Source organism: Saxophila tyrrhenica (assembly GCF_035928015.1).
Source record: "Saxophila tyrrhenica strain CCFEE 5935 chromosome Unknown scaffold_10, whole genome shotgun sequence".
Lineage (NCBI taxonomy): Eukaryota > Fungi > Ascomycota > Dothideomycetes > Mycosphaerellales > Extremaceae > Saxophila > Saxophila tyrrhenica.
In genome coordinates this window covers 1,067,569-1,095,556 of record NW_027041742.1, presented here as the reverse complement: position 1 = coordinate 1,095,556, position 27,988 = coordinate 1,067,569, and the positions used below count along the sequence as shown (strand labels likewise).

The following is a 27,988-nucleotide window of genomic DNA, read 5'->3' as shown; positions in this document are numbered from 1 at the left end:
CATCCATGGCCAACAATGACGACCCTGCGCACCGCCGAAACCAATCCGCCAACAACATCCCGCTCCAGGACCTCAGCCAAGAGGGCATCACATCGCAAGAGCAGGACGGCAGGCTTAATACCGGCGAGCACAGCAACCACCGGCGTACGTTTAGCGAGCGTATAGCGGAGCTGCGGCACTCGCGGAGGGACAATGCTGGGAATGCAAGTACGCGGTATGCGCCTCTGTCGGCGAGGTCGCCTAGTCCGCCTGGACAGCGGGCGCCGTTGTCGCCAGTTGCTTTCGTCACATCACCGACGGGACACCATGAGCGCATACCGGATGAGGATGACGAGCAGGCGTATTCGCCCGTGACGGACAGAGGCGCATTCCAGGCAGCGATAGGGTTCGCTGGACTCAGCTTCAATGCTGGTGGAAGCAGCTCGTCGGAGGACGAAGGGGTGGAAGAGACGCCGCCGCGGCCGTCAAGAGTGAGTCAGGTTAGCAGGCCATCGTTGCCAAGCTTGCGGACGAACAGCGAGGATATGGGGGATATGGTGTCGGTGCAGCTGGATGATGGGCCCGCGTTCTCGCCTGCTCCTGTGGGTGACGACGATGATGATACGTTGCCTCTGACGGATTCAGCACGACTACAGCCTTCGACGAGCAGAGACAGCGGGAGATTGTCAGGGCAAAATCACGACAGAAATGGAGGATTCAGCTTTGGCCGGAGTTCTGGGCTGAGCGCGCGATTCGTGGGTTCACGCGGTGGCAGTCCGAGCAATTCAAGACTAGGGGACAGTTTACATGCGCTTGAGACGGGGGAGTCTGGACTCAGCAGGTCGCCATCAAGTCGGAAACGATCGTTGTCGCCTTCTTCGACAGACTCACCACTTACACGGACGGGAACAATGCTACGCAACATGTCGCAGCGAGTGGTCAATGTGTCCAACGAACAGGTCGATTCGATTGTCTCGAGGAACATGAGGCGAAGATCAACGATGCGCCGACCATCACAATTGGTACAGCCTCCGCCAGCCATCAGCGAGACAGCAGTTACGGACTTTGCGCATACCGATGGACAAGTCTCTTCAATACATTCGCGAGGTTCGGAAAAGTCAGCATCTTCAATCATCGAACCCGAGATCCCACAACACCTCCCGCCTATAGACCGGAATCCGCTCAGAGGCAAGTCATTAGGCTTTTTCTCGCCAGAGAGCCGCTTGCGGAAGTCGTTACTACGGCTAATGGTCCATCCGTTCTTCGAACCTATCATTCTCATCCTGATCGTTATCCAAACCATCATCCTCGCTGTGGACTCAGCAGAGAACGTCTACACTAATCCACGGCCCAAGAACTGGGGTGGCCACTGGACGGATTTCGCACTGTTCGCCATCTTTGTAATATACACGGTCGAGATCGCCATCAAGATCGTGGTATCGGGCTTCATACTAAATCCGAAAGAGTACAGCACGATTGATCGGAGTGTTGGGACGCGGCAAGCTCTTGTCAACAAGGCGAATGAGCTTTTCGCGCTGCATCGACAGCCATCGAAGAGGGATGTACGGGCGAATAGGGCGGAAGTGCCGCCTTCACTGCTGCGGTCGTTCACAGCCGAGACGTTTGAGGATGTGCCCGGCGCATCACGGCAAGAGATGAAGAAGCGACTTGCAAGGCGTGCCCTTCTGCGGCATTCCTTCGGCCGGCTGGACTTCGTGGCAGTGGTGTCATTTTGGGTCGGCTTCATGCTTGGTGCCTTCGGCATCGAGAAAAGCTACCACCTCTACGTCTTCCAGATGATGTCGTGTCTGCGCATTGTCCGGTTGCTCAGCATCACATCTGGAACTTCAGTGATCCTGCGGTCGCTGAAGCGCGCCGCACCTACGCTCCTCAACGTTTCGTTCCTGATCGGTTTCTTCTGGCTCCTCTTCGCCATCGTCGGCGTGCAGAGCTTCAAAGCCAGTCTTCGGCGAACTTGCACCTGGGATGGCTCTCTCGCCTCACCGCCCTTCGACGGCAACTACACACAAGACTACATGAATGGTAACGGGGCCATCCAACACTGCGGCGGCTGGCTCGCCTCGAACGGCTCCATGATGCCATGGCTCAAATCCAACGGCAAGAACGGCACAGACACGCACAAAGGTTACGTCTGCCCACTAGGCTCCTACTGCGTGCAAGGCGACAACCCATACAACGGCACCGTGAGCTTCGACAATATCGCTAACAGCCTCGAGCTCGTGTTCATCGTCATCTCGACCAACACGTTCTCGGACATCATGTACAGCTTGATGGATACGGATTACATGGCTGCGGCGCTGTACTTTGCCGTAGGCATTGTGCTCCTGACGTTTTGGCTTATCAACTTGTTGATTGCGGTCATTACGAGTTCGTTCCAGGTCATTCGAGAGGAGAGCAGGAGCAGTGCGTTCATGGCTGCTGAGACGGAGGCAGAGGAGGAAGGGCTACACGATGATGATGACTCTGACGAGGCGTCACCGGAACGGCGAGAACCTACGCTGAAGCACCTGTACCGGAAGTCAAGGTGGTTCTGGATCGCTGTCATCACGTTTGGCCTGATCATCAACTGCTTGCGGCATGCGTCGATGGGTCCATTCTTAACGAAACTCATCTCCATGTGCGAGCTTGTCGTAACACTGATCCTGCTCGCCGAGATCGTCATTCGCTTCGCAGTCGACTGGCGAGGCTTCGTCACCGGCGGCAAGAACTGGTTCGACCTACTCCTTGCCCTCGTCACGGCAGCCATCGAGATCCCAACCATCAAGCACGCCTGGCAAGGACAAGTGTACGCCTGGTTGACCGTCTTCCAGATCCTGCGTGTCTACCGCGTGGTCCTGGCCATCCCCATCACCCGCGAGCTCATCATGCTGGTCCTGAAGCACGTATCCGGTGTGCTGAACCTCATCCTCTTCGTCTTCCTCCTCACCTTCCTCGCCGCCATCTTCGCCGCCCAGCTCTTCCGCGGCACCGTACCCTCCGAAGACCCCGCCGGCGCATCCATCTACGCCAACTTCTCCACCATCTGGAACTCCTTCCTCGGCATGTACCAAGTCCTCAGCTCCGAGAACTGGACCGACATCCTCTTCACCGTCACCTCGAGCGACGTGACTTACGGCACCGCATGGATTGGCGCCACGTTCATTATCATCTGGTTCATCTTCGGCTTCTTCATCACGCTGAACATGTTCATTGCTGTCATTCAGGAGAACTTTGACGTGAATGAAGATCAGAAGCGGATGCAGCAGGTGCGGATGATGTTGCTGCGGAAGGAGCTGGGGGAGAATCATCAGGGTACGCTGAGTTTGTCGACGATCTTCAAGCTCGGAAGGGTGAGGAGGCAAGATCCGCTAGAGTACAGTGCTGCGGCGGAAAACATGCTGTTCGAGGAGGGCTTGCTGCAGGAGTTTCTTAACGCGCAGTTCTCGCAGCCTGAGATGAATGGAGGGGCGCAGAAACCTGGTGTCAGTCAGGCGAACACGTTTGATCTGCTGAATAGGAGACAGACGATTGTGACGACGCTGTGGGGTAGGATCAAGAATCGTCTCATCGACACCGAGCCCAACCCTTTCTACACCCGGCTGCAGTTCAGCAAGCAGTACGAAGAGCTGGACTTGCCGACGCTGGCCAAGGAGTTCAAAGAAGCGACCGAGCGGCGGAAGCTGACACAGCGAGAGTACTTGCGCAAGCATCCCACGTACAACGTCTCGCTGTTCCTGTTCAAGCCGGACAACCCCGTCAGGAAAGCTTGTCAGCGGGTCGTAGGACCAGGCCGTGGCAGCGAGCGTGTGCAGGGTGTGCGGCCAAACATCACAGTCTGGTACACCTTCTCCGCCTTCATCTACCTCGCCATTGTTGCCATGGTGCTCCTGGCTTGCTACACCACACCGCTGTACCAACAGCAGTACTTCAGAGACCACCCTTACTCGCGCTACAACTGGTTCGTGTACTGCGACATTGGCTTCGCCGCCCTCTTCACCGCAGAAGCGACTCTCAAGGTCATTGCGGATGGCTTCTTCTGGACACCGAATGCCTACTTCCGGTCGTCTTGGGGCTTCATCGATGGCGTCGTGCTGCTCACGCTCTGGGTCAACGTTATAACACAGCTGTACGATCCAGGCAGTGGATCTCGCGCCGTCGGTGCATTCAAAGCACTCAGAGCACTCCGTCTGCTCAACGTCAGCGACAGCGCACGAGACACCTTCCACTCCGTCATCATCCTGGGAGGCTGGAAAGTCATCTCCGCGGCCTTCGTCTCCATTTCTCTGCTCATCCCGTTCGCCATCTACGGTCTCAACCTCTTCGCCGGGAAGATGACGTACTGCAACGAGCAGAACGGCAGCGGCAACCCCATCGACTCGCCGTTCAAACCATACAATCTGACCGACTGTGTTGGCGAGTTCTACTATTCAGCTTACAACTGGGAATTCCCTGCTCCACGACAAGTCCGCAATAGCTGGTACGACTTTGACAGCTTCGGCGGGGCGCTGTTCATGCTGTTCCAGATCGTCTCGCAAGAGGGCTGGGTGGATGTCATGTGGAGCGCTCAGTCGATCACTGGAGTCTTCACGCAGCCGGCGGACTTTGCTTCGCAGGGCAATGCCATCTTCTTCGTCATCTTCAACTTGCTTGGTGCTGTGTTCGTGCTGACGCTGTTCGTGTCTGTCTTCATGCGCAATTATACTGAGCAGACTGGTGTGGCGTTCTTGACGACGGATCAGCGGAGTTGGCTTGAGTTGCGGAAGTTGTTGCGACAGGTCGCACCCAGTAAACGGCCGAACAATCGGAAGAAGCGCGAGAGTTGGCAGGAATGGTGTTATCGGCGTGCTGTTACAAAGACTGGACGGTGGCAGAGGGCTGTGACTGCGGTGCTCGTGCTTCACTTGATCCTCCTCTGCTGCGAGTACTATCCGGAACCCTGGACGTGGGCGCGCACTAGAGACTACATCTACCTCGCCTTCACGGCGCTGTACATTGTCAACATCATCGTCCGTATCATCGGGCTGTCCTGGACCCGCTTCCGGAAGAGCGCTTGGGACGTCTACTCCGTCTTCTCGGTCGGCGGGACATTCATCACCACCGTTCTCCTCCTCTCCAACTTCAAGGAACGCTACTACTCCAACCTGCACAAACTCTTCCTGGTCTCCGTCGCACTCCTCCTGATCCCCCGCAACAACCAACTCGACCAACTCTTCAAAACCGCCGCCGCCTCGCTAACCTCCATCGCTAACCTCCTCGCAACCTGGTTCGTCCTCTTCCTCGTCTACGCCATCGCCATGACGCAAGCCTTCGGCTTGACCCGCTTCTCCTACAACGAAACCGGCAACGTCAACTTCCGCACCGTGCCCAAAGCCCTGATCCTCTTATTCCGCATGTCCGTCGGCGAGGGCTGGAACATGATCATGAACGACTTCGCGCGCGTGAAAACCCCTTACTGTACGACAGCGAGCGACTACTACAGCGGCGACTGCGGGAGCGAGGAGTGGGCGTACGCACTCTTCATCTCCTGGAATATTCTGTCCATGTACATCTTCGTTAATTTGTTCATCTCGCTCATCTACGAGAGCTTCTCGTACGTGTACCAGCGCAGCAGCGGGATGTCGATTATCAGCAGAGAAGAAATACGGCGGTTCAAGCAGGCGTGGGCGGAGTTCGATCCGAATGGGTCGGGGTATATCTCGAAGGAGATCTTTCCAAGGTTCCTGGGTGAGTTATCGGGCGTGTTCGAGATGAGGGTGTATGATGGGGATTTCTCCGTGAGGAGTCTGATTGAGGATTGCAAGCTGGCGCCGCGTCGGGCGTCGGCGCTGCCTTTGGATGGGGCGGGTGGAGGGGCGTATGAGATTGATTTAAATAAGTTGAATCGACGGTTGGAGGAGCTGCCGGTGAGGGAGATCCAGAGGCGGAGGGCGAGAATGCAGGAGTTCTACGAGGAGGTGCTGGTGTCTGCGGATCCGGACAAGGGGATCTCGTTCAATGCGCTGCTGATGATTCTGGCGCATTACAAGGTCATTGACGACAGCAAGGCATTACGACTTGAGGAGTTCCTACGACGAAAGGCCAGGCTGGTGCGGGTGAAGCAAGCCGTGCAACGAAGCACCGTCGTCGGCTTTTTCGATACAGTCTACTACCGCCTGCGCTTCAAGAAGCACATCGAGAGCCGCCACCACGCCCGCGTTACCGCCGTGCCCAACTTCGGCGTCCCAGAGATCTTCGTGCACGAAGACAGCGACAATGAAGACGTCACAACTGCAAAGCGCTTCGACGTGCCCTCCGTCGCCGTCACACCGGTCGACTACGAAGGCCCCTCCTCTGCCGCTTTCGGCACCGGACGCGCAGGAGCAAGCGGCTCCGACGCCAGCCACCTGCAGCAATCCGGCGGGTCTGTGATCCGCAACCGCAGCAACTCCATACAGAGCTCCGCGCCCTCCTCGCCATCAGCCTCCGAATCGCCCTACCTCTCTACCTCCCGCCACCGGCCCACGCCATCCTCCAGCAGCATCCAACCCGACTGGCATTTCGCCGCGGCCATGGAGAGCGCGAACCCCGCCGGTCTGTCGCCGCCCGGTAGTCCCGGGATGTTCGCGGCGGACATCGAGTCCGGCGGAAGGAATCGCGCGGGCAGTGCGGTGAGCCAGACGGAGATGTTTGGGATGTTGCAGGATAGTGCGTGGGGGCAGAGTATGCGGCGGAGCGTTACGCAGAAGAGGCGGGTTAGTGGGCGGAGGCCTTCTGCTTCTGGAGGCGGGTGAAGGATTTGGGGGTGGGACGATGATGTGGTGGACGGGGATTATGCCAGGATACGATACGAATGGAACTGAAGAGGGTATGAAGATGTTTTGGGATGGGGTAATGATGCGGCGTTACAGCGGTGTTACGGTTGATGTTGGAGGTCCTGTCTGCGACGCTCGATGTCGCGGGCGTGAAGCATAGGCCTGCGGATGTTGGTTTCATTGATTCACGCACGTCTTTCTTGTCTCTACTAGATACCCAACGTCCCTAACCTGTACAGAACCATACAGCTTCTTCCTTCCCACCTCGACAAACCGTGCGTCTTATCGCTGACCTCATTCCTCCTCGTCGATCAGTCGTCTACCAAAGATTGCGATATCCCCCAGCCGCGCGCATCAAACATTCCACATCGTCAGCAGGACATCCTCGCCAATCTATACCCCACGAATAGCGCAATCACGCTCGGCCGCTAGTGTCTCACGGCCAACACATCCTTCCTCGTTCGCTCTAGCACGCTCGCTTGAGTATCCGAAGGGTCCATTAGCACGACCTCCTGCTTGGCGATGTGTTTCACTTTCAATGCGGCTGCCGAGTCTGCTATCTTCACGACTCCTTCAAAGGTCTCGTGATGGTGTCAAGGGGGTCAGATTGCGGAGAGGGGATATTTCAAGGGACGCTGGGATCAGCGTGACGGTAGGGATGTCGCGGTGGTGGTGGTGAGGTAGGTTTGATATGTAAGTGGCTTCCATCTCGTCTCTTCTGTCTTCTTCACTCTTGCTTGTTCAAGATCATTCGACGATTGTTTTGTTCATTCTTTGCATTGACGACGTTCGTTCTCCATCCAGCCATCCCTTCTACACGTGGTTGGAAGACCGCATTCCTTTGACTACTACAATCGGGCTGGACTCGGCATTTCCCACGCTCATTTCTCTGCGAGCCATCATTTCTTGTGCCTTGCACGACAGCCATCTCTTGAAACAATACTTAAGAGTGACTTGAACGACTGGAGATCGAAAGTTCTCCAGCAATAACTACATTTACAACCAACGACTTCCACAATCTACGAACGACATACACGAACAATCCAAACATCTACGAACAATCATGACGACCGCCCGCTTCCACCCCCTCCACCCCCGCGCCTCTCTCCGCCGCCTTCGAACAACATTCACCTCATCCTCACTGTCGCCCACCACTTCCCCATCAACAACCAGCTCAACATCCCCCCTCTCAGCCGACAGGACCCCTTCATTCTCCGGCTTCACATTCTCCGACAACCTCTCCACCGTCTCCCTATCATCAGCACCCAGCCCATCATCCGCAACGTCCAGGGGACGGGTAATCCGGCGCAAGCAGAGTATGGCGGAAGTCGAGCAGGAAGAGGAGAGGAGGGCGTTTACGGAGGGCTTGGTCGGGATCGTGGAGCCCAGGCCGAGGGTGGGGATGGCTTTGGGGGGCATTGAGGAGGTGATGGAGGGGAGGGTGTGAAGCCATCTATTCGTTGAGTGGGGAGGTCTACCGTGCTGGGCTGGACTTGGGGCAGTCATGTATTTCATGGGATCGCGGGAGAGACGGCTGTGGTTGATGGACATGCGTTTGCCGACAGACGGACACAGCGGCCCAGGCAGGCAAGATGGGGGTTGGCCTCATGCTTTGAGCGCTTGGGGGACGAATGCTTGATACCCCTTACCGATGAGAGTTGAGCCTGAGCGTACGACATTTTGCTCATACGACAATTAGGGACGGCGGCTACCCCAGCTCTAGCTTTAGATATGCGGACAATGTACATCACAACTTCAATATCGTTGATCTGGTCAATTGTCCCGTCGCCGTCTTCGAAAGTGGCTGCAGCTCACCTCGTTCTGGTTTCGAGGCGCTCTTCGTGGTATGAGGGTTAGGGTTGGGGTTGTAGATTTGTAGATCTGAAGACATTCGCGCCGACAACGACGACGAGGTCGATGGAGTATCGTTTTGGAAGCTGTGGATGTTCGCCGGTATATCTGTACTATTTCGCGAACCTCGAAATCGTTTGCCTGTTCTTTATCGCCGTCGAAAGCGCGTCTCCCATGACTTGATTTCGATATCAAACGAAGTGTCGAAGTAAAGTTCAGATATCAGTTGACATTCAGTTAGAACTATAGCCACCACAGCAACATGATGTCTTGCGCGCTTGTGTGAAAATGGGAAGTTGGCAATGCCAGTGTAGACCTTGGACATGCAACATGATACTCATCGCTACGCTGCCATCCATACAAGTAGCCTTCTAACCATAGCCTCACCCGTGCGCACACCACCGCTGCTTTTGCCTCGGCGCACCGACTCCATGCGCCAGATGCTCCTCCCATGCCTCAAAACTCTGCCGCTTGTGGTCCCAGACATACAGTCTCGGGTTCAGCAAGGACCGTCATGGCTGCCCATACAAAGCCCGGGTTGGCTGGGCACTTTAAATCGCCTCTCCAATCTTCTGCAGCCCTTTGAGACTCCCCAGACTGAGAGCCAGGCCCTGCGATCGACTCCGTATCCGCATAAAGCCCGTCACTGGACCGGACGTACCCTCCTGCTCGACTGAAAGATTCGCCAATGCGTCCTCGCCTGCATCGCCGTATTAGCAAAATCCTCCGAATGGCCTCATCCGCGGCTTTGGGGGAAGGGTAAGACTCACCAAACACACTCCTAGCATACAAATTCGCGCTCAAAAACTGACACTCCCCGCTCAAACTCGCCTCGGGCGTGAGACAAGCCATATTCGTCACCTTCATCAACCCCCGCAAGAAACCCCTCAGTCCAGCACCCTCCGGCATCACCGTGTTGATATTCACCTTATTCTCCCACTCAAACTCCGTCCACATGGTGCGGAACTGCGTCTCGGTGCACTGGGCCGGCTGGATGTAGTCCATAATGTCGACGTGCACGTCGTTGAGGATGACGACATTGCTCTCGGTGCTCGAGGGGCCGTCGTAGACGACGTTGCCGAAAATGACGCCCGTGTCGGTGCTGCTGACTTTGATCGTCGCTTGGACGTTGAGGAAGTCGAGGCCGCCCAGATTCTGTGTGGTGGGGCGCTCGACGACTTTGAGGTCGCCCAGGGTGGCGAACTCGACGGAGAGGTTCTGGAGAGTGTCGCGGGTCTGGTTGACGAGCAGCACGTCGAGGATGATGTCGAACTGGTGCACCTGCACGTACGCCTCCGCATACACAGGATCCGAGAACCCAGTAAGTTGCACAACGCGGGATAGCTTGGAGGAGAGGTCTTCGGTGGTGGCGTCGCCGCCGGTGGCTTTTTCGAGGTCCATGGTGACATCCATCTCGCCGTCGACGGCATTCTTCTTGTTGAGCTGGCGGATGGAGAAGACGTCGTCGACTTGGATGGCGGATTGGGCTTTGAGGACGGCGTCTTTCTCGGCGCGCTTCTTCTCTTCGACTTGCACCATGTCGCGGAAAGCTTGCCGGGTGTCGTCGAGGAATGCAGTTTCGAGGTCTTTCTTTTGTGCGAATTCTGCGAGTGACCGCACGCAAGACATGATGCGGTCTACTGAGTCTTCGTCGATGGGCTGCTTCACGAATTGGCTTTGACCAGCGCGGATGATGGAGATCATGATCAGCATGGCCTCTGCTCGCAGAGCATTGGTTCGTGCCTCGTCGTTCGAGATCTCTGAATGTCGCATGACCAGCTTCGTGAGGGTGGAAGAGAGTACAGTCGCAAGGTAAAAGTCGCCATCGAGAATGAGCTGTCGCAAAGGAGGTTTCTGCGCGGCCTTGACAGCGTCCAGTTTCGCCTTGGCAGACGACTGGCTTGTGAGCGCACTCTCGGTCGCATACGTACCATCAGCCAAAACCTTCCTGCTTCCTGTGGGCGCAGCGGAAGGCTTCGCATGACCGTTGACCTGCTCGTTGAGTGGTGGCTCGCCATCTGGTTGCTCCTCCAGTAATCGCGCCTCAGAGGCAACAATAGGGATCTCACCAAGTGACGCTCGTATCCGCTTCCACGCCCCTTGGATGTCCTTCTCTTCGAGCGAGTACTCGCCTACAATCCACAAGCTGCCCCTATACACCTTGCCGGCTCGTACTTCGCTGAGTGTGCCAACCAATCTCTCCACGATCGACCCGCGCATCTTCGGGAAGCGCTCAACCACCTCCTTGACGAACGAAATCACATCGATGGCTGAAGCATTATTGAAGTCCGCGATGAAGTCCATGAGCAAGCCGACCACACTTTGTGCGATCTCGGAGAATTTGATGGCGCATTGGTGGATGGAGTGGATGAGGAGTGACCGGTATTCGTTGTTCTTCTCATATTGCTCGTCCACCGTCTTCGAGAGCTCCTTCTTCAAAAGCAGCACCACTTCTTCCACGTTCTTGCTGCTGACCATGTCCATTGCCAGCTCCAATGCTTTTCTTCGCACGTCCAGATCTGGGCTGGAAAGAACGCGCAGTATTTCCATCGTAAGATCGTCCAGTATGCCCTCATTCTGTTTCCGCAGCTGATTGACCCTCTCCAACACAATGAGCTTGACATTGTTGTCCGACTCTTTGATCGCCAGCTCGATGAACTTGGCCGCGGCCGCCTTCACCGCAACCGGGTTGTTTGTGAGTGCTGTGAGGGATGAGGCCGCCTCGTACACCACTGTGCTCTCTTTTGCCTCCAGCAGGTCGAAGATCAACCGCAGATACCGCGCCTTGTTCTGCTGATTCTGTACTGCGTCTTTTCGGATGAACTCCATCTCCACCAGTTGCAGCAACTCGCTTGCGTTGGGTATGCCCTCGAACACTCCGCTCAGATACTCCAGCGCCTTCTCATGGCTCACGCTCATGAGCGCGGCGAATGCATTGCGCTTACAGGTGTTGTCCGACTCCGACTCAAGGAAGTTCTGCAGCAGCTCAGGCGCATCAGGCATCAGCGCCTCAGAATGCTGAAAGATCGAAGCAATGGCGAAGACAGCATTCTTCCGCACATACGAATGTCGGTGCTCGAGGCAGGCGCGTGTTGGTGCGAGTAAAGGTTCAATGAGTTCGGGTTCCCGTAGCTTGCACAGAAATCGCAGCGTGTTCCCACGAATGTACTCGTTGGCGTGTTGTAGATCCATTCGAATGCCATTGCACACCAGAATCATCTCCTGCTTCAGCTTCCCGCTTTGATCTAGCTTGGGACATATTTCGTAGTACAGGTATAGCAGCTTCTTCAAGGGCTTGCTCTTGCTGGGCATGACAAAGCGGATGATGTGCATGAGGAGGGTGGGCATGGGGTCGCCATTGAGCATGATAGTGAGGATCCTCTTCATCGTGTCGACCTTCGACTCGTCTGTGCCCTTCTCCAGCTGGTTTCGGAGGTCCTGGAGGGAGGGTGTGTCGGAGGTGTTGTCCTGGTGCACCAGGCTGTACGAGCTCTCCAAGAAAGTCGCCATGTTGGGTGGAGTGAGGCTTGTCGCCGAGCAGGGGGTGGGTCGGTGGTGGTGGTGTTGCTCGAGTCCTCCTCCCCAGCACGGGTGTGCTCAATGGGAATCCTCCTTCCCTGAGCCTCGTGAATGCGTCACGCGGCCGGTCCGGTGAAGTCGGCAGCCAGTATCGGCGCTGTAATAAGAGGCTGCGGAGAAGGAGGGGATCAAGTTGGATGTGTCGTTAGCGAAGCATTGCAGGTGTCGTCGTCGTCGGCTCACACTCGAATCGCTCTGACAGCTGGCCATCCCCGTGTAAATTCTGGGACCGGTCTTGGCGTCTTCAAACTGCCACTTCAGCCCTACGAATACCGAGACTCCTCCACCACCACGACACGGCAAGCACATATCAGCAGCCATGTCTGCAACTACGGGCGAACCATTCTACCTAAGATATTAGTACGTCCAACGAATGCACCACTCAACCTCTCTATCTCGCCCCGTTCATCAACACTACCCGATCTTGCGATCCGTCTTCAAGCCGACTTTTGAATATGTGAACTAACACATTTCCAGCTCAGGCCACTCCGGCCGCTTCGGTCATGAGTTTCTCGGTCGGTCTCTCAATCTGTAACAACTCATATGTTGTCGTGTCTAACCATGTCCTACAGAATTCGACTTCCGCGTCGTCGGCGACGGCAGGACGGCACTGGCACGATATGCGAACAACTCCAATTACCGCAACGACTCACTCATTAGGAAAGAGAGTGAGTAGTCGTACCAATCATGGCGCTTCATCGAAGGAAGAGCCGAGCTGACGGAGTGTGCAGTGTGCGTTAGCAGTTTGATGATTCAGGAGATTAAGCGCATTATCAAGGACAGCGAGATCATGAAGTGCGCTGGCCATCTCTCTTTGCCAGTACTGGAGTGGCTGCTGACTTGCTGATCGAATTGTAGGGAAGACGACACCAAGTGGCCGCAGAAGAACAAGGACGGCCGGCAGGAACTCGAGATCAGGCTTGGAAGCGAGCACATCTCGTTCGAGGTGCGCCTTGCCAATGCCACTTTGAAGTGGATGGAAGTTGCTAACATCTTTGGTGCTTACAGACGGCGAAGATCGGGTCTTTGGTCGACGTGAACGAGAGCGAGGACCCTGAAGGCCTCCGTGTCTTCTACTATCTGGTGCAGGATCTGAAGGCGCTGGTGTTCTCGTTGATCTCGCTGCACTTCAAGGTACGTTGAACGAATTTGGGATGTTCGACAAGCTGAGCTGATTCTATCTGCTGCGGACAGATCAAGCCGATCTAGACAGAAGCATGCAAAGGTCGAAAGCCGCAGAGCATGGGAATCACCACGAGGGCACAGCGAAGGAGTCTGGCGTCTGTTTGAGTGCGCTTTAGTGCAGGCGTTCCACGTGCAGGCGTTATACGAAGCAGCGCCGAGCCGTCCCTCGCATGGGCAGAGCTTAAGCGAGACGGGGCTGCATGATCCTTCGCAAAAGCTGCAGACCTTGTCTCCGTATCAAACATAGCGGAAGAGAGTCCAACAAATGCACATCCACCTGACTTGACATCCACACCTTCAGCGTTGCCGGACCTACACGCCCAACCATGGCAGATGACAAAGCCAAAAAAAACGTCAGACAGTACATGATAGTAATCCTGGGAGACGGTGGAGTGGGCAAGACCTGCCTCACCACACGAGTAAGTCAACAAGACTCTCTTGTCGTCGATTGTACTTAGCATGTCCAGATGACTCTCAACCACTTTGTCGACCAGTATGACCCTACTCTCGAGGATACTAATCGAAAGCAATTGGTACTAGATGGACAAACCTGTCTGCTCGACATTCTAGACGTGCCAGGGCAGCAAGAGTACCGGGCTTTGGAAGAGCAGTACGTCGAATCGGGCGAATGCTTTGTGGTGGCATACAGCATCACATCCCGGCCATCATTCGATCGGATTCGATACTATCACGAAGAGATCACGCAGGTCGGATAGGCGCAATACCCCCAATCGGACGCTACATGTATCCAACGATGTCCGCCGGTGTGTATTGTGGGCAACAAATGCGACCTACACGATATGAGAGAGGTCTCTACCGAAGAAGGTGCAGCAGTCGCCAAGGAGCTCGATTGCATGTTCATCGAGACGTCGGCCAAGGACGGCACGAATGTCGAGCAGGCTTTCTGTGACCCGGTGCGTCGGCTGATAGAACTGCACAAGCAGATACTGGAGCCTCCGAAGGAAAACGAACTTGCTCCCAAGGAGACAGCTGGGGTTCGAAAGTCGTCTTTCTGGGATAAGTTACGGCGCCGCTTCTCTCATGAGCGCAACGATGACCGCTAAGGTACGGCCGACTCTTATCTATCGATTGGGAGATTGAGCCAACGACGAATGGCGTTCGGGCAGAGGGATTGCCGACTTTGGGCAATGAAAGCACCGCTCATGACTGCGGTCAAAAGTCATATCCAAGAGGCTACGTGAGGTCAATAGACAGCTTGAGGGCGATAGTACGGTCAATAGCTCCCAATCTCACGTGCTTCCTGTTCTCCCTGCTGTCGTCGAAATATAGCATATTGCTTGGCGAGCTTGGCTTCTCCAGAACTGCCCCATTCGGACGCGCACGTGACGACATCCGGGGAACGTCATTCTACTTCACTCCATCAACAAACCCCAACCATTGAGCTACCGTCCAAGCCAACAGCCAATTCACTTCTTGTCGATTCATTTGGGCGGCATTCACTTATCATGTTATACCAGTAATAGCTATCGCAACCGCAACTCCAACTCTCACCCTACCCTCACTCCCTTCACACCGAAGCAATGCCGACACCGCACGAGGACACCTTCACGACCCAGACTCCTCCACCAGAGCTTCCCTCCTCGCGCGCAAGCTTCACATCATGTCCGCCGGAAGAGGAGCGAGAGACACATGCGCCGCGCGAGCCCAGGGAAGATAGCGCGCAGCCGGCCGCAACCACCGTACCAGAGCCCATGCGCCGCGATGAGCACGTGTCCGAACAGATCGCGACCCCGGAGTCGGATGTGCAGCCTGGAACACAGACTGAGGGTGATAAGGCGGAGCATGTTGAGGACGCCGGGGTCGTAGTGGCAGGGGAGGCACCGCCGAGTCCAGTGAGCTCACCCAGAGAGATTGGGAGCGATAGCGATGTGAAGGCGGCGCAGGCTTTGGTGACCACAGAGACAAGCGCAAAGTCGCGGCGGAAAGAAGAGGAGGATGACCGGGCGCCTTTGTACCTCTACTACCCGCCAGTCGAGCGGAACAGGGTAGGTTGCACAGCATGAGGTTGCGGTCAGGGTGGAGGTGCTGACGTTCTATTCCCGTAGCTGAAGACACATTCTACGACTTCCTTTCTGCGATCCGGCAGCAAGTTCCGGGGCACACAAACATCAGACCGGCAGGTGTATGAGGTACAAGTCGAGATTAAGGATGTCGATCTCGCCGAGTCGTTCTTGTGCGGCTACCTTCGAATACAAGGTACCTTTCCTACCACACAAAGACCGCGCGACGCCTACTAACACACACCAGGCCTAACCGACGACCACCCCACTCTCACAACCTTCTTCTCCGGCGAAATCATCGGCCCCAAATACCTCTTCCGCACCGAACACGCCTCATGGAACTCGTCCGAGAAAATCGATCTGCAACACTGGGCGCGCTTCCCGGCTTTCAAACCCATGGTCAAAGCCGCCAAGGCTTCGTCCAACTACACGCTTAAGAACCACTTGGACCGCGAGCACCTGTTCATGCGCTGGAAGGAGTACTTCCTCGTGCCGGACCATCGGGTGAAGAGCATTAGTGGTGCGAGCTTTGAGGGGTTTTATTATATCTGTTTCGATCAGACGAAAGGGACGGTGAGTGGGATTTACTTCCATGCGAAGAGTGAGAAGTATCAGCAGTTGGAGTTGAGGCATGTGGATGATGGGGGGAGGATGGGGGCTGTGGAGTTTCGGTGATGGTGTGACAGGAAGGAATAAGAAGATGGCGGACTGTAGATATGGGTGAGGCTGTTCTGTGGTGTTTTTCGTGTGATTGTGATAGCGTTGTGGCGTACAATATGGGCGCGACAGCTGGCCCAGCTCGGGGTGCGCAGCAGCCCCAGATCAGAACCGAAATGATTATCTTCGTCCACCAGGACCATTATGCACTCATCAGTCTCAGCCGTGTTTTAGCACCAGAGCATTTCAGTACCCGCAGGGCTTTCCATCCTCAAACTCATGGATGAGTTGGTGAGCTCTACAGCTCGAAGACATGCTGATGGTTTAGACATAGTACCTTCTGTCCTTACGAGGATCCTTCAGACGAGGATAAGACCTTACTCGAGATGTCTGAGGTCTGATATCCAAGGTCGTCCATTCGCCAAGCAGTTCATCAACCGCTGCAATGTCTGTCGCCGTAGCTGCGCCCATAGCGTCGGTCTCGCTGCCACTGGCTTCGCTTTCCCCCGTCCGAGATCCTGACCAATGTAGTCCCCCCTTGTCGACGGCCGTGACGGGTAACCAAGTCCTCAAATTGATAGCCATCAGCAGCGATATCGTGCGCTGGGACGTGTTCGCGCTGCGGGACAAGCTATTAGCGAAGCACTCTGCTAGCTACTAAAGATAAGCTCACCATGTTAACGCTGGATGGCCCAAAGGGCCCGGACGGCCCAGCAAGCTCAGTCCTATCAATCTCAGAAGGCCCAGGAGGCCCAGGAGAAGGCCCAGAAGGCCCAGAAAGCTCCCACTTCAGTCGCGATTGGCGGAAGTAAAACCAATACACCGGTAAGATACCGCACGTCGCTATCGAAGCGAGGAGAAACCCGAGCACAACGGCCGCCCTCCAGAGACAGGTCATCAGTGATCTATACCATGGCTCAGGCTCCGCTTCTGGTATCGTGACACTGCTCTCAGGATCTGCAAAACTGGGTGCGCTAGAGGCAGGCGCTCGCGTCTTGCGCTCCAAGACGGAGTTATGCTCAAGACTCAGTGTCCGTGCATGTAGGGCCAAGGAGTGCAGTGCTTCCCGTGTCAGCTCGAAAGCATCTGGGAGATTGGCGGCCTTGTAGTTCTGCTCCTGTCGCCATTGCTCGAGAGTATGGTTGATCGCGGTTGCGAGAGCGGTGACTTCTTCGGAGCATTGATCTAGATGGTGTAGCAGGAGAGCTTTCTGGTGCTTGCCCAATGATAGCGTTTTGCTGGTGGTTGGCAGCGTAGGAGGAGTGCATTTCCGATGCTACGCGTTGCACTGTGTGGAGATGTCGCATCTTCCTGGATGTCTCGTGAGGCAGAGCCAGTCTTGTTATTTCCTGGAGGATCCACTACGGCAGCAGGACCGTCTTCATCAATCCGGGGGAGGGATAGTTCGCTGGCAGTCGAGAGAACAGGCGGCGTAGTATTTCCAATATTTTGTGTTACGTTCCGCTGCGAACTTGCATCTTCCTGGACGTGTCGCGGAGCTGGGACATTGCTGTCAGCCTCCAGAAGATTCGCTACGGCAGCAGTATCAATTCCGTTGGCAAAGTCAGGCGTGCCATCTGTCTGCGGTGCCGCTTGGCTCTGGGACTCAGCGGTAAGCTGCGACTCCTTCAGCTTCATCTTTCGCTCTGCTATCATCAGCCCCTGTATATCAACCTTCATTTCCAGAAGAGCCGCGTTGTCCTTGGCAGTCCTATCGCTCGCATAGTCAGCAGCCTGTCCACTCCCGTCCATACTTACGCAGACGTCTTACTTCGTCGAAAACGCAAGGTGAAGAACACCTAGAATGAGATTAAGAGAACTCTTAAACCGCTCCAGATGCGCCTGCAACACATCCAACTCCTTCTGCCGGAAGCTGAACATCGCCTTCGAGGCCAGGGACAACTTTCCACTCTCATTCTTCACAAAGCTCGCCGTAACAAACTTCTCAAGGTTGTCGAATGCGGTCTTGCAGCCATCGAGCGCATTCTTCGTCGATTCGAGGAGTTTGGTAGTATACAGCCGTGTCGTCTGTCCATCTTCCAAAAGTGTTCCTAATGAGTTTAGCACGACGGAGGTCAGTTCCAATTTAGCATGACGGAGGTCAGTTCCACATGGGCTGCGATGGGTTTCAGCATCTTCTCGGCTTCGCGGATGGACTTTGCGTATTCGTAAAGGGATGTGGCGAATTCGGCGCCCGTTGCTGCGAGGCCGATGTAGCCTGCTGCGATGCTAAACGGGTCTGCCATGTCTTGCGGTGAGGATCGCACTGTCTCACAATATTCTTGACGGTCGCACGATGTTGGGTCGAGAGCCATGTGATCGGAGTATCGCCAGGAGGTTGCATCGTGTTAGCTGAAAACCTACTCTTTGCTGTGGTGGTGTGATGTTGCGCCACTGCCCAAACAGTGTAGCTCTTTCGAAGAGTGGTGTGATGAGGCTCTGCAATCGCTTGTAACATCCTGGGCCGTACGACAAGCTCCTAAGAAGATGGATGGAGATGTTTGGAAGGTGTTTCTGTATGCATCGAGAGAACCGCGATTGGCCTCGATGACTTCAAGTACGGTCGAAGCGAAGACGATGCGGCAATGCTTAGCTCGTGATCGTTCAACAACCGACAGATGGCCAGCTTCCGTCTCATCACGGGCATTCCTCAGTCCTAGCAGCCAGTCGTATCTCCTCATTCCCAACATCGAATACAGAAACAACGTTCTTCAAGAAAGCCACCCCAAGAAATGCAATATCGACACCCAAGCTCGTCTCCGCACCCTCGACCGTAGAGTAACAAGAGCCGTCCCAATCGCGCCAGATCATGTCCGCACTGTTTATCGAGAACTTCTGATTGCCAATCTCAAACTTCACATCCGCGGGCGGCGTAGCATCGCAATCGACTTTGAAGTAGCCGGACTTCTTGTCGAGCTTTCCCGGGGGTTCGAAAGCGGCGTTGATGCGTGAGGCCAGCTTCGGCGGGAGCACGTTGGCCCAGTTGCCACTGTCGATGATGGCCTGGAAGGGCTTAGAACCGGTTTTGTCGTCCCAGGACACGGACTGCACGGTGACGGTCCAGAAGCTGATTTTGCGTTTGCCGTCGGTGAAGGAGCGAGGGATGGCCTTGGTCACTTCGTTCGGCACTGTGATGAAGGGGCCATGGTCGACCGGAGAAAGGGTGCCGAAGGAGAGATAGCCACCTGAGATGAATCAGCGATGTAACTATGGTTTTACCCAGGATTGAAGATTTACCCTTTCCAGTCTCTTGCCCAAGTGACCCGCGGTCCAACGCAAGAGCGTAGTATGGCTCCACTCCTCGGTCGATCATGTGCCAGAAGACAGTATTGTACGCAATGCGATTCACAAGAAGCTCGGCGCCAGACGTGGCATGATAGCTGTTCGGGTGAGCTTGTGCGAGGATCGGATGGCCTAGTCCCATGATTCCGGTGTTCACTCGGTCCCCGACGGTAGTCGAGCTGTTGATAACGCCGAAGATCTGGTTCGGGATGGTAATGTCCCCGAGTCTCATGGTCTCGCGCCCGAGCGGTCCGATGACATCTCCGTTGCCGTAATGTTCACCGAGCCAGGCATAGTCGACCGGCTTGTATGTCGACGATGGAGAGTACGTCTCGGTGCCGAAGTCACAGCCCTCTCGAGCATCTGCTCCCTTTCGGATACATTCCCAATCATCGCCAAGGACCCACAGGTCGGCGCTGCCGGTGTCGACCAGCAACTCGAAAGACTGGTCGCCCAGGGTGACTTCGGCATTGAAGGTGTTGCCATAGTAGGCGGCTTTGAGAGGCAGAACTGCTGATGTCTTACCATTTTCGTGAGCTTGAACGTGAAGAGAAGGAAGCAACCCCGAAAATGCGACTGATGCGACAGCAGTTGCGAAAGACTTTTTGATCGTAGGCATTGTAGAAAGCGAAGTGTAACGGAAGTGAAAGATGAAATCTGGCCCATCCACCAGCATACTCATGTAGCGGCCCTTCCATAGGCAGCTGCATTTGAAAAGTGGTCTCGCATTGTGAAGCCGCCTTGTCCGTTGCGTAGTCGGTCTGCGGACGACCTTAGCCACAGTGCGGACGCGACGAGCAGCGTGTGCAGTGGGTAAATCTCGAGGATTGAGGCCTCATATAGTTGAGAGCGGTCCAGTGTGTAGCGCTGGTGACACGCCGAATACGTAAAAGCTGTAATCGGTGACTCCTTGACAAAGCACTGCGCCTCCACCAATCGCTTGGCCACGAGCGCCTCATTTGAAGGACATTTTGATGTCGACCGTATTGCAGTATTCTTTGGGCGCTTTCCGTAGGCTGCTCTACATGGCGTTAACGCAGCTACTCCCTCTTCTTTGACTTGCATTCAGCTGTCGAAGAGTTTGACGTGGCGTTGAGAGATGAGCCACTTCAGCTCAAGGTCCGGATTACTTGGTGTTCGCCGTTGCAGGTGCTTCGGCATTGCGTGTTGTTGGAGACGGCGAACATACTTGGACCCTCATTTCATGGTCCAGTTGATCCAAGCTGGCCGCCGCCACAACCCAGGTCGAGAGGTGGGAGTCGAACATCTGATGCCTCGTCGGGCTGGAAGTCGATCGCCGAGGGGAGTCCCATGAAACATCCAATGCAGCCCTGCTATTCAAGGTGCCTGTTGCTGCCATAATCATGGTTTGGTCGGTAATGTTGCTGTACGATGCGGAGTGAGATTGTATTGATGGTACTGACAGCTCCTGACTGATTTCCAAAAACGCAGCCGATTTGCTCGGAAAGCCAAGGAGTTAAGCGGGAGGTCAGGGCGCTCATCGGAACATCCCTGGAGCAAATCAATATGACTTATATGCCAGGCAGTCTGTAGAAGAGAGATTTGGTCAAACAGGCCCGGATCCTCGAACAACAACAATTTGAACCCTTACCCAGATGTTTCACGTTTCTTGAACACGTGCTTCGGATGCACACCACGGGCCGGCGCCTAATGGGCCGAGTGCCGAAACGTTTCTATCTTGAGCTTTAAGTTGACCTTACCTTCGAAGTGCATTGCATTCAAAGTCAGCATGAAGTCCTGAAGGCCATTATTCTTACAATGTGGCATCGACATAAGATACAGAGAAGACAGAGCACTTCCGCGAAAGGCTCATTGGCTCATGGCAGTGTCTTCATCAATTCGACGGCTTCAGATAAGGTTTCAAGACTCAAGAGCCACAAGAACTTCAGTCCCACGACTTTTCGGGTCACCTTAGTCGCTGTGCCATCGGACACGATGCTCTACGGGCTGTGAATTGATAGACCCATCCCGATTGCCAGCATTGTGAAGGGTTTCCAAGTTTAAAATCGCACGAGCAGCGATGTTTGGCCGTCTTGAAGCTCACCGAGGGCTTCGCAGCCAAACTGCGTTCATACTTGCGGAGCCGACGTTGAGGGCAGCCAGTGGGTTTGATTTTGCACCTCTAGACCCTGCTCAAGTTTTGAGCTATGAGACACAATTGCCATCGCACCCAAGGCGTGAAGCTCGCCGAGGTATGGCGGTTTGGACGCATTGAGCTTGACCATGAGTACGGTCACCCGAAAATGTCCATCGTTGATGGTCGCTGTGTCCGCAAGGGGTTTCGTGCCGCGGCAAAGCCAGCCTCGCGCATGTCGTGCTCGTTGCCTACATTGGGCTCATTCTTGCTCGTCGTGGAAAGTCACGATCGAAGTCAAAACTCGAGCTGTCGGCGATGCGCGCGCTAGGTCCGATCGCAGGTGTTGAATTACAGTTGCGCGTGACTGCAAAACGATGCTGAAACTGGTGATGAGCTCCGGCATCGAGACAGATCGTACCATAACAACCTGTCATGTGGATTGTCCGCAAAAGCGTACCGACGTTGAAACGTCCGAAAGTAGCGTTCTTGACCGAAACGCATGTTTCGCAGCCCGGCATTGGTCCACGCTGCGTCCGCGTGCCCTCGCTGCCTCGCCGAGCCCTGAAAGCTTGCCCTGAACCAAACTTGAGCCCTCTCTTCACATCCATATCGCTGAAGCATGCTGGATGTAGAATGATTTCGCGGCCTTCGCTTGAGGCCAGCTGGCCGACGGAGGAGTGCATGAAAACCCTTCTCCCTCCCTTCTTCCTCCATCTTCCTTTCTTCACAATTCCTCCTTCGCCTTCCTCACCTTCTGGCATGGTTCGCCCTCCCCATGTCGTTCTTCCTTACTCCCTGGAGTCTTCCCCTTCTCCTCCTCTGGCATGGTCCGTCCTCCCCATGTCACTCTTCCTCACTCACCGGGACCTTGTCCCTTCTCCTCCCCTGACGCAGTTCGCCCTCCCTGCGTCGCTCTTCCTCACTCTCCGGGTTTCTGGCCCTTCTCCTCCTCTGACACGATCTGCCCTCCTCGTGTCGCTCTTCCTCACGCCCAGGGGTCTTCCCCTTCTCTTTCTCTGACACGATCTGCCCTCCTCGTGTCGCTCTTCCTCTCTCCCCGGGGTCTTCCCCTTCTCACCTCCAGCGCGGGTCGCCCTCCCTGTGTCAGGTTTGTCTCTCATCTGCTCTTTCATTTGTTTCTCCTTTGTCATCTCAACTCTCTTTTCTTCCTTCTGCTCAGGTAAGCTTGTCTCGCCATCTCTTTGGTCAAATTTCCTACCTTGACGCTCGGAGTGCACCTCAACGCTGGTGTCAAGGTGACAACGCCCCCTTCTGTCCTCGCCTTCTGGCTTGCGGCGGTCGGGTCGGCGGCCAAGACACTCCGTTTCCTTCTGTTCGTTGTCCTACCCGTTCTCATCATTCCTTCTGGCAAGACTTGATCGCTTTTTCGCCGCCATCATCTTCATCACATCACCATCCTTCCATCATCGTCCTTCCATCATCATCCTTCCATCATCGCCCTTCCATCGTCATGCTCTCCAAGCCTGCCTTCTCAGTCTCACCGTCTCACCGCCTCACCATCTCACCGTCTCACCTCTCACCTCTCACCCCTCACCTCTCACGTTCCATCTCTCCAAGGCAAGTACACCCACCTTCCCGCCGCCTCGCCTCTCTCCCCCTCACTTCCCAGTTCCCACGTCTCACCCCTTCCAGCAAGGTATGCTCCCGTCTTGTAGGACCAGTATGCTCACCTTCCCTCGATCATTTCCTTCCCTGGCGTCAGGAGTGCACCTCATCGCGGTGCCAGGGTGACAACGCAGCCTTCACGTCGACGCTCTCGTTGCGCCCGGCAAGTCGTGCTGCGGCCAAGACACTCCTGTTTGTACATAGGTCATCAATGAATTGTTTCTTCTGTGCCAACGCCGCCTCCACTGTTCTTTCAGTGATTGAAAGTGATGTGAGCTCTTGTAGATTGTGATGTTTGATGAAAAGAAAGTAATGCGTGAACATCTGTACCTGCTGTGCTTGCCTTCCCTGCCATGCCTCGCTGGCTGGAGCGCTGTTGCTGCTTGTCGATCGCTTGCCTCCGTTCACACTTGCTCCATCATTTGTAGAAACTTCGTCAGCCGTTACCTGCTGCTGGCGTCTACTGCCACGATTTCGAAGCACCAGGGCAGTTGGACGACCACGTCTTCATCGGCACTTCGGAAAGCTTCCGGGACTAGGACATGGGTGTTGCGCACAGCCATGAGCAAGAGGAGCTTCCAGTACCCGCCGTCAATGCAGGCAGTCAATGTACAAAGCAGATCATGATCTGGAGACTTGCGGACAGATTGCTAGCCTCGACCACCTTGCCACTCTTGCACTCGATACAACCAGTTCTTCACGAGGGCTTCAAAGACAGTCCGCTCGTCCACCGGCAAGGCATGCGTCTCACGATCCAGCACCGCAAACGTAGACCTCGGATAGAACTCGAGAAGCCGTAGACTGTCCCGATAGCCCGTCACTTCGTCCTGTCGACCGGACAAGATCAGCGTAGGCGCAGGAAATTTCTCACTGCCAGCATCCAGCTGCGGTGAGAGGCGGTAGCGCTTGACATCAGACCGGATGGGATTCAGGACCGCTGCATCGGACTTCAATATCGCTGCACGCACACCGCCGTCCACCTTTGACTGCAAGTTCGACAAGTACTCTGGTGTTTGGACGAGCACGTCTCCGAGGTATGTTCGGTCGGAGTGTGCCACCCCTGCCATGAGCTCCTCGTTCTCAACGAGAGCTCGGAAGGGATCCACATCACGCTTGCTGTTCTCCGGCTCAACGAGTGGGACACGCAGTAGCAGACCATCGACCTGCTGGCGATATCTGTCGGCCAGCGCGCGGGCGAGGTAGGCTCCACATGAAGATCCGATTACAAGGAATCTCGACGTTGAGATGGTCGTGTCGACGAAGTGGACCAGCCGCAGGTACATGTCGTCCAAGCTTCGAACATTTCCGGCTGGTGTTGCACCCATGCCCGGCAGGTCCACGTAGATGCGTTGGAAGCCGGAAAGCGTGGTAAATACGAGCTCGAAGTCCAGAGCTTCGCAACTGCCATCGAGTTCCCAGCCGTGGATAACAAGCACAGGGATGCCTTCTCCGACCGAGTGGGCTGAGAGGAGTGGCTCCGCCATCTTCGTATGTTCTTCCAGGTTGAGTGTCAGGAGAGCAAGGTAGTATTGATGGCTGTTGGGGAAGGCTGAGCTGAGGCACGAAGGGCGCAATTGCTACGCATTGAGCTTCAGCTCAGCTCATCCGGCTATGTATTACTCTCTCAGCGCGCGTGGACAATGCAATGCTTGGAGTCATACAGGAAGACGCACGGCATGTGAAAATTGAGAACGCGGCAAGCCGAAAGCGGCAGCTCCGCCGTCCACATCCCGACCACCGCCGACACGCTCTTGCTCTGCTCAACAAATACCTTCACCAACGATTCAAGATAAGTACGTCCTCGCTCCTACCGGTAGGTATATCATTCCTCCAATTCTTCTCTGTCTGTCCACATAACCCCCAACAACCACCAAGATGCCTCACCAAGTCTCCACCTCCTTCTCTGCGCCACCAGAAACCCACGACTTCACCGCTCTGCTCTTCGATATGGATGGGACTATCATCGACTCTACCCCAGCAATCGTCAAGTACTGGCAAGCTCTCGGCAAGGTAGGTGTTAATCCTTTCATCTCAATATTCGCCCTTGATTCAAGACTTTGCTCACCCTTCCACCTCAGGAAATAGGAGTAGACGGCGACCTCATCCTCCAAACCTCCCACGGCCGCCGAAGCGTAGACGTCCTGGCCATCCACGCTCCGCACCTCGCAACCTGGGACTACGTCTGCAAAGCCGAAGGCCGCATCCCGCTCGAGCACGGCCAGGATGCCATCGAGATCCCCGGCAGTAGAGCACTACTCGACTCCCTCGAGAAGCGAAGCGTGCCGTGGGCCATCGTCACTTCCGGCACGAAACCGCTTGTAACTGGATGGTTGAATGTGATGAAGTTGGCGTTTCCGAAGAACATGGTCACGGCCGAGGAGGTGAAGCAGGGGAAGCCGAACCCGGAGTGCTATCGCTTAGGTGCGAAACGCTTAGGTCAGGAGAACGCTGACCCGAGTCGGATTCTGGTGCTCGAGGATGCTCCGGCGGGTGTGAGGGCTGGCAAAGCCGCTGGCTTCAAGGTCGTGGCGCTGGCGACTACGCATGCGATTGAGCAGTTACGGGATGCTGGCGCTGACTGGATTGTGCGAGATATGCGCAGTGTCACGATGGCGGGTTGGAATGTGAAGGCTGGGGTGGCGAGTATTGAGATCAGGGATGCGCTTGTGGCATGAGCGGACAATATCATGGGACGGTAAAAGCATATAGATTGTACTGAGCGTTTGAGCGAGCATCTGGGTTATACTGGAGTAGAGATAGAGTAATAGAGTGTCTGCAGTGAATGTTAATGCAATTCTTCTATCGAGGACGGGTTCTCGTTGATCTCAGGCTCAGATGTTCAAGAAGTCCTGCGCGAAGTCAACCATCCCTCTTGACGCACTCGCATCACCAACGCCACCCTCCGTCACCGTCGTTATCCTACCCCCCTGCCCACTTCCACTTGCCGCACCAGCCAACAACCGCTCAATCTCCACCAATCTCCTCAACGTACCAAGCACCGCATCCCCATACTCAAAGCTCAGCACGATACAACACCGCACCGCAATCGCCGTAAGCCACTTCCTCACATCCTCATCCTCTCCATCCCGCTCTTCGTCCAACAGCGGGCCCGGGCTGGCGGTAGCCCCAGCGACTAAACTTGCGAAGAACAGGACCCCAGCGAGATGGTCCCAGCAGTTGGACGTATCGGTACGCATGAGGGCTTTGTTTAGCATGATGGGGAATGGCGTGGAGTTGTCTGGGAGGATAGCCTTGGTGGGTCTGGTTTTGGGGTCGCTGAGTGTTGCTGCTGCTTTGGAGAGAGACTGTTTGGTTGAGAGAGCGTGGGCGTAGAGCATACCGACTAGCCGGAGAGATTCGTAGGTGTATCTTTCGTTCATGACGTTGAAGTCTGTATCCCAGCCTGGAGGGAGGTCGAAGATCCTGTCGCTGAGGGACGAAACTCTGTCCTCTCCTCTACCCGAGTTAACCTCTACCCCATCGTTGTCTAAAAGGAATCGGTCGGTGAGCTTTCGCAAGAGATCAAGCAGTCGCATTGTATTGCCCTCTGACGGCAGAAAACGGTCGATTTGACAGTACCCCGTGGCACGACAGTATATTGGCGACTCCGGGAACCTCGCCATCCCATCCGGACCTCCGGTGATCTTGCTTGCTGCATAGTTCACGTAGTCGGAATGCGGCGTAGTCTCGCGCAGCGCAGCAAGCATGTACATGGTAATGGTCGATATTCGTGCAATCTGCCCGTTCACACCCAGCTTCTCAAGGCCACCTCTGTCACGGATCATCTCATGCAGACCCTCTTGATGGATCCGCATGCTCAGATCCGTACACCCCATGATTTCTGAATTTAGAACATGCAGCACAGCAATGATAGTCTCATCCGACGTCCGCGTCTCAGGATCGTTGATGCTCTCGTTAATCATAGCGATAACCGCCGTTCTTACCCGTATCCGCTTCATCAGAGATTCAGTGGCTCGCTTGTCAGGCGGTAAGAGGTTTCGTCTCATGATGTCGTCGTGCGCAGCTGAAATGCATAGGCTGCTGAGGAACGCGTGGCGAGCCTTGAGCATGGTAGGCATCCAGTGCACCGAGAGGCCTCTTGTACCAAACCGCTGACTGCAGCTGAACTTGAGCTCTTCTATGCCAAGCAATGGGTCGTCGAAGGATGGCAGAGATTCGAAGGGATCTATTCGGCTGCCAAGTCGGGTCGTGCTGTGCAGAAACGTACTGTCGTTCACACCAGCCTGGATGGAAAGGTTCTCGTATCTTGCACCAAGGCCGGGGACGAGAGGCTCTTCATCGTCAGCTTGTTGACCTGATTGAGCTGGTTTGGTCTTAGAAACGGTTATACCGCTCAGTGACTTCCGGAGTGCTTTGCGCTTCCTTTGGCCACCGTGGTCGAGCTCGAGACCGTCGTTTGAGATGCCATTGCTGTGGGTCAACTCTTGGGGTGTCAGTCGCGAATTCTGGCTTTCTGACACCCGATTCGGATTCAGAGCAGCTGTCCGTTGATGCGAGATATGTCGACGAACGCGAGAGTCCTTGCTGTCCGGCTTCTTCGATTCCTTGTCAAGGTAATCGTGCATGACGTGCTTCCGATTCTTCCTCAACTGACTCTTGTCCTTGAGCTGGCCGGGATCAGTCACGACAAAGAAGCGTAGAGCAGAATTGCTGGGACCATCTCCAGTCTTTGGAGCCTTGGTTGGCATGGGACTGGGCTGTGACTGCATCTCTAGTAGTCTTTGCGAGCCTGCCAAAGACTGCATCTTCCTCTGTCGACGCGGCCGCGGGAAGATACCAGAGGCGCTAGCCGTCAAATTAGAACCGGTGTCGATGGCTAAGGCTTCTTGCAGTACGGAGAGTGTTACGGGTTGGTCTCGGTTCCGCCTTAGCCGTCCGAATGCTGCTGAATTAATGCT

General features: G+C 55.3%; 12 protein-coding genes across 12 annotated transcripts; 6 read left to right on the top strand and 6 right to left on the bottom strand.

Moving 5' to 3' along the window:
- Window positions 1–5: 5 nt before the first annotated feature.
- CCH1 (calcium channel protein) lies at window positions 6–6,749 on the top strand (the record flags this gene model as incomplete). The annotated part of the gene is made up of 1 exon (XM_064804223.1): window positions 6–6,749. The coding sequence occupies one exon, from the start codon at window positions 6–8 to the stop codon at window positions 6,747–6,749; it is 6,744 nt and encodes a 2,247-aa protein (XP_064658024.1).
- A 2,423-nt stretch (window positions 6,750–9,172) lies between these two features.
- On the bottom strand, window positions 9,173–12,131 carry SEC26 (coatomer subunit beta; the record flags this gene model as incomplete). The annotated part of the gene is made up of 2 exons (XM_064804222.1): window positions 9,173–9,321; window positions 9,392–12,131. 2 exons carry the CDS (start codon window positions 12,129–12,131, stop codon window positions 9,173–9,175), a joined length of 2,889 nt encoding a protein of 962 aa, XP_064658023.1.
- Window positions 12,132–12,948: 817 nt separating this feature from the next.
- Window positions 12,949–13,343, top strand: LTR77_006982 (uncharacterized protein; the record flags this gene model as incomplete). Its single annotated transcript, XM_064804221.1, has 3 exons — window positions 12,949–12,995; window positions 13,059–13,146; window positions 13,209–13,343. 3 exons carry the CDS (start codon window positions 12,949–12,951, stop codon window positions 13,341–13,343), a joined length of 270 nt encoding a protein of 89 aa, XP_064658022.1.
- A 368-nt stretch (window positions 13,344–13,711) lies between these two features.
- Window positions 13,712–14,101, top strand: ras1_1 (RAS1 protein; the record flags this gene model as incomplete). Its single annotated transcript, XM_064804220.1, has 2 exons — window positions 13,712–13,804; window positions 13,853–14,101. The coding sequence occupies 2 exons, from the start codon at window positions 13,712–13,714 to the stop codon at window positions 14,099–14,101; spliced, it is 342 nt and encodes a 113-aa protein (XP_064658021.1).
- Window positions 14,102–14,185: 84 nt separating this feature from the next.
- On the top strand, window positions 14,186–14,449 carry ras2_2 (RAS2 protein; the record flags this gene model as incomplete). The annotated part of the gene is made up of 1 exon (XM_064804219.1): window positions 14,186–14,449. One exon carries the CDS (start codon window positions 14,186–14,188, stop codon window positions 14,447–14,449), a length of 264 nt encoding a protein of 87 aa, XP_064658020.1.
- A 477-nt stretch (window positions 14,450–14,926) lies between these two features.
- LTR77_006979 (uncharacterized protein) lies at window positions 14,927–16,081 on the top strand (the record flags this gene model as incomplete). The annotated part of the gene is made up of 3 exons (XM_064804218.1): window positions 14,927–15,391; window positions 15,452–15,602; window positions 15,654–16,081. 3 exons carry the CDS (start codon window positions 14,927–14,929, stop codon window positions 16,079–16,081), a joined length of 1,044 nt encoding a protein of 347 aa, XP_064658019.1.
- Window positions 16,082–16,387: 306 nt separating this feature from the next.
- On the bottom strand, window positions 16,388–16,739 carry LTR77_006978 (uncharacterized protein; the record flags this gene model as incomplete). Its single annotated transcript, XM_064804217.1, is given in 2 exon segments — window positions 16,388–16,717; window positions 16,737–16,739. The coding sequence occupies 2 exon segments, from the start codon at window positions 16,737–16,739 to the stop codon at window positions 16,388–16,390; spliced, it is 333 nt and encodes a 110-aa protein (XP_064658018.1).
- Window positions 16,740–17,248: 509 nt separating this feature from the next.
- Window positions 17,249–18,309, bottom strand: LTR77_006977 (uncharacterized protein; the record flags this gene model as incomplete). Its single annotated transcript, XM_064804216.1, has 3 exons — window positions 17,249–17,774; window positions 17,835–18,091; window positions 18,175–18,309. 3 exons carry the CDS (start codon window positions 18,307–18,309, stop codon window positions 17,249–17,251), a joined length of 918 nt encoding a protein of 305 aa, XP_064658017.1.
- Window positions 18,310–18,700: 391 nt separating this feature from the next.
- Window positions 18,701–19,964, bottom strand: LTR77_006976 (uncharacterized protein; the record flags this gene model as incomplete). Its single annotated transcript, XM_064804215.1, has 2 exons — window positions 18,701–19,248; window positions 19,301–19,964. The coding sequence occupies 2 exons, from the start codon at window positions 19,962–19,964 to the stop codon at window positions 18,701–18,703; spliced, it is 1,212 nt and encodes a 403-aa protein (XP_064658016.1).
- A 3,755-nt stretch (window positions 19,965–23,719) lies between these two features.
- On the bottom strand, window positions 23,720–24,553 carry LTR77_006975 (uncharacterized protein; the record flags this gene model as incomplete). Its single annotated transcript, XM_064804214.1, has 1 exon — window positions 23,720–24,553. One exon carries the CDS (start codon window positions 24,551–24,553, stop codon window positions 23,720–23,722), a length of 834 nt encoding a protein of 277 aa, XP_064658015.1.
- Window positions 24,554–24,944: 391 nt separating this feature from the next.
- GPP1 (DL-glycerol-3-phosphatase) lies at window positions 24,945–25,744 on the top strand (the record flags this gene model as incomplete). The annotated part of the gene is made up of 2 exons (XM_064804213.1): window positions 24,945–25,079; window positions 25,148–25,744. The coding sequence occupies 2 exons, from the start codon at window positions 24,945–24,947 to the stop codon at window positions 25,742–25,744; spliced, it is 732 nt and encodes a 243-aa protein (XP_064658014.1).
- Window positions 25,745–25,900: 156 nt separating this feature from the next.
- On the bottom strand, window positions 25,901–27,778 carry LTR77_006973 (uncharacterized protein; the record flags this gene model as incomplete). The annotated part of the gene is made up of 1 exon (XM_064804212.1): window positions 25,901–27,778. One exon carries the CDS (start codon window positions 27,776–27,778, stop codon window positions 25,901–25,903), a length of 1,878 nt encoding a protein of 625 aa, XP_064658013.1.
- Between the last annotated feature and the right edge of the window lie 210 nt (window positions 27,779–27,988).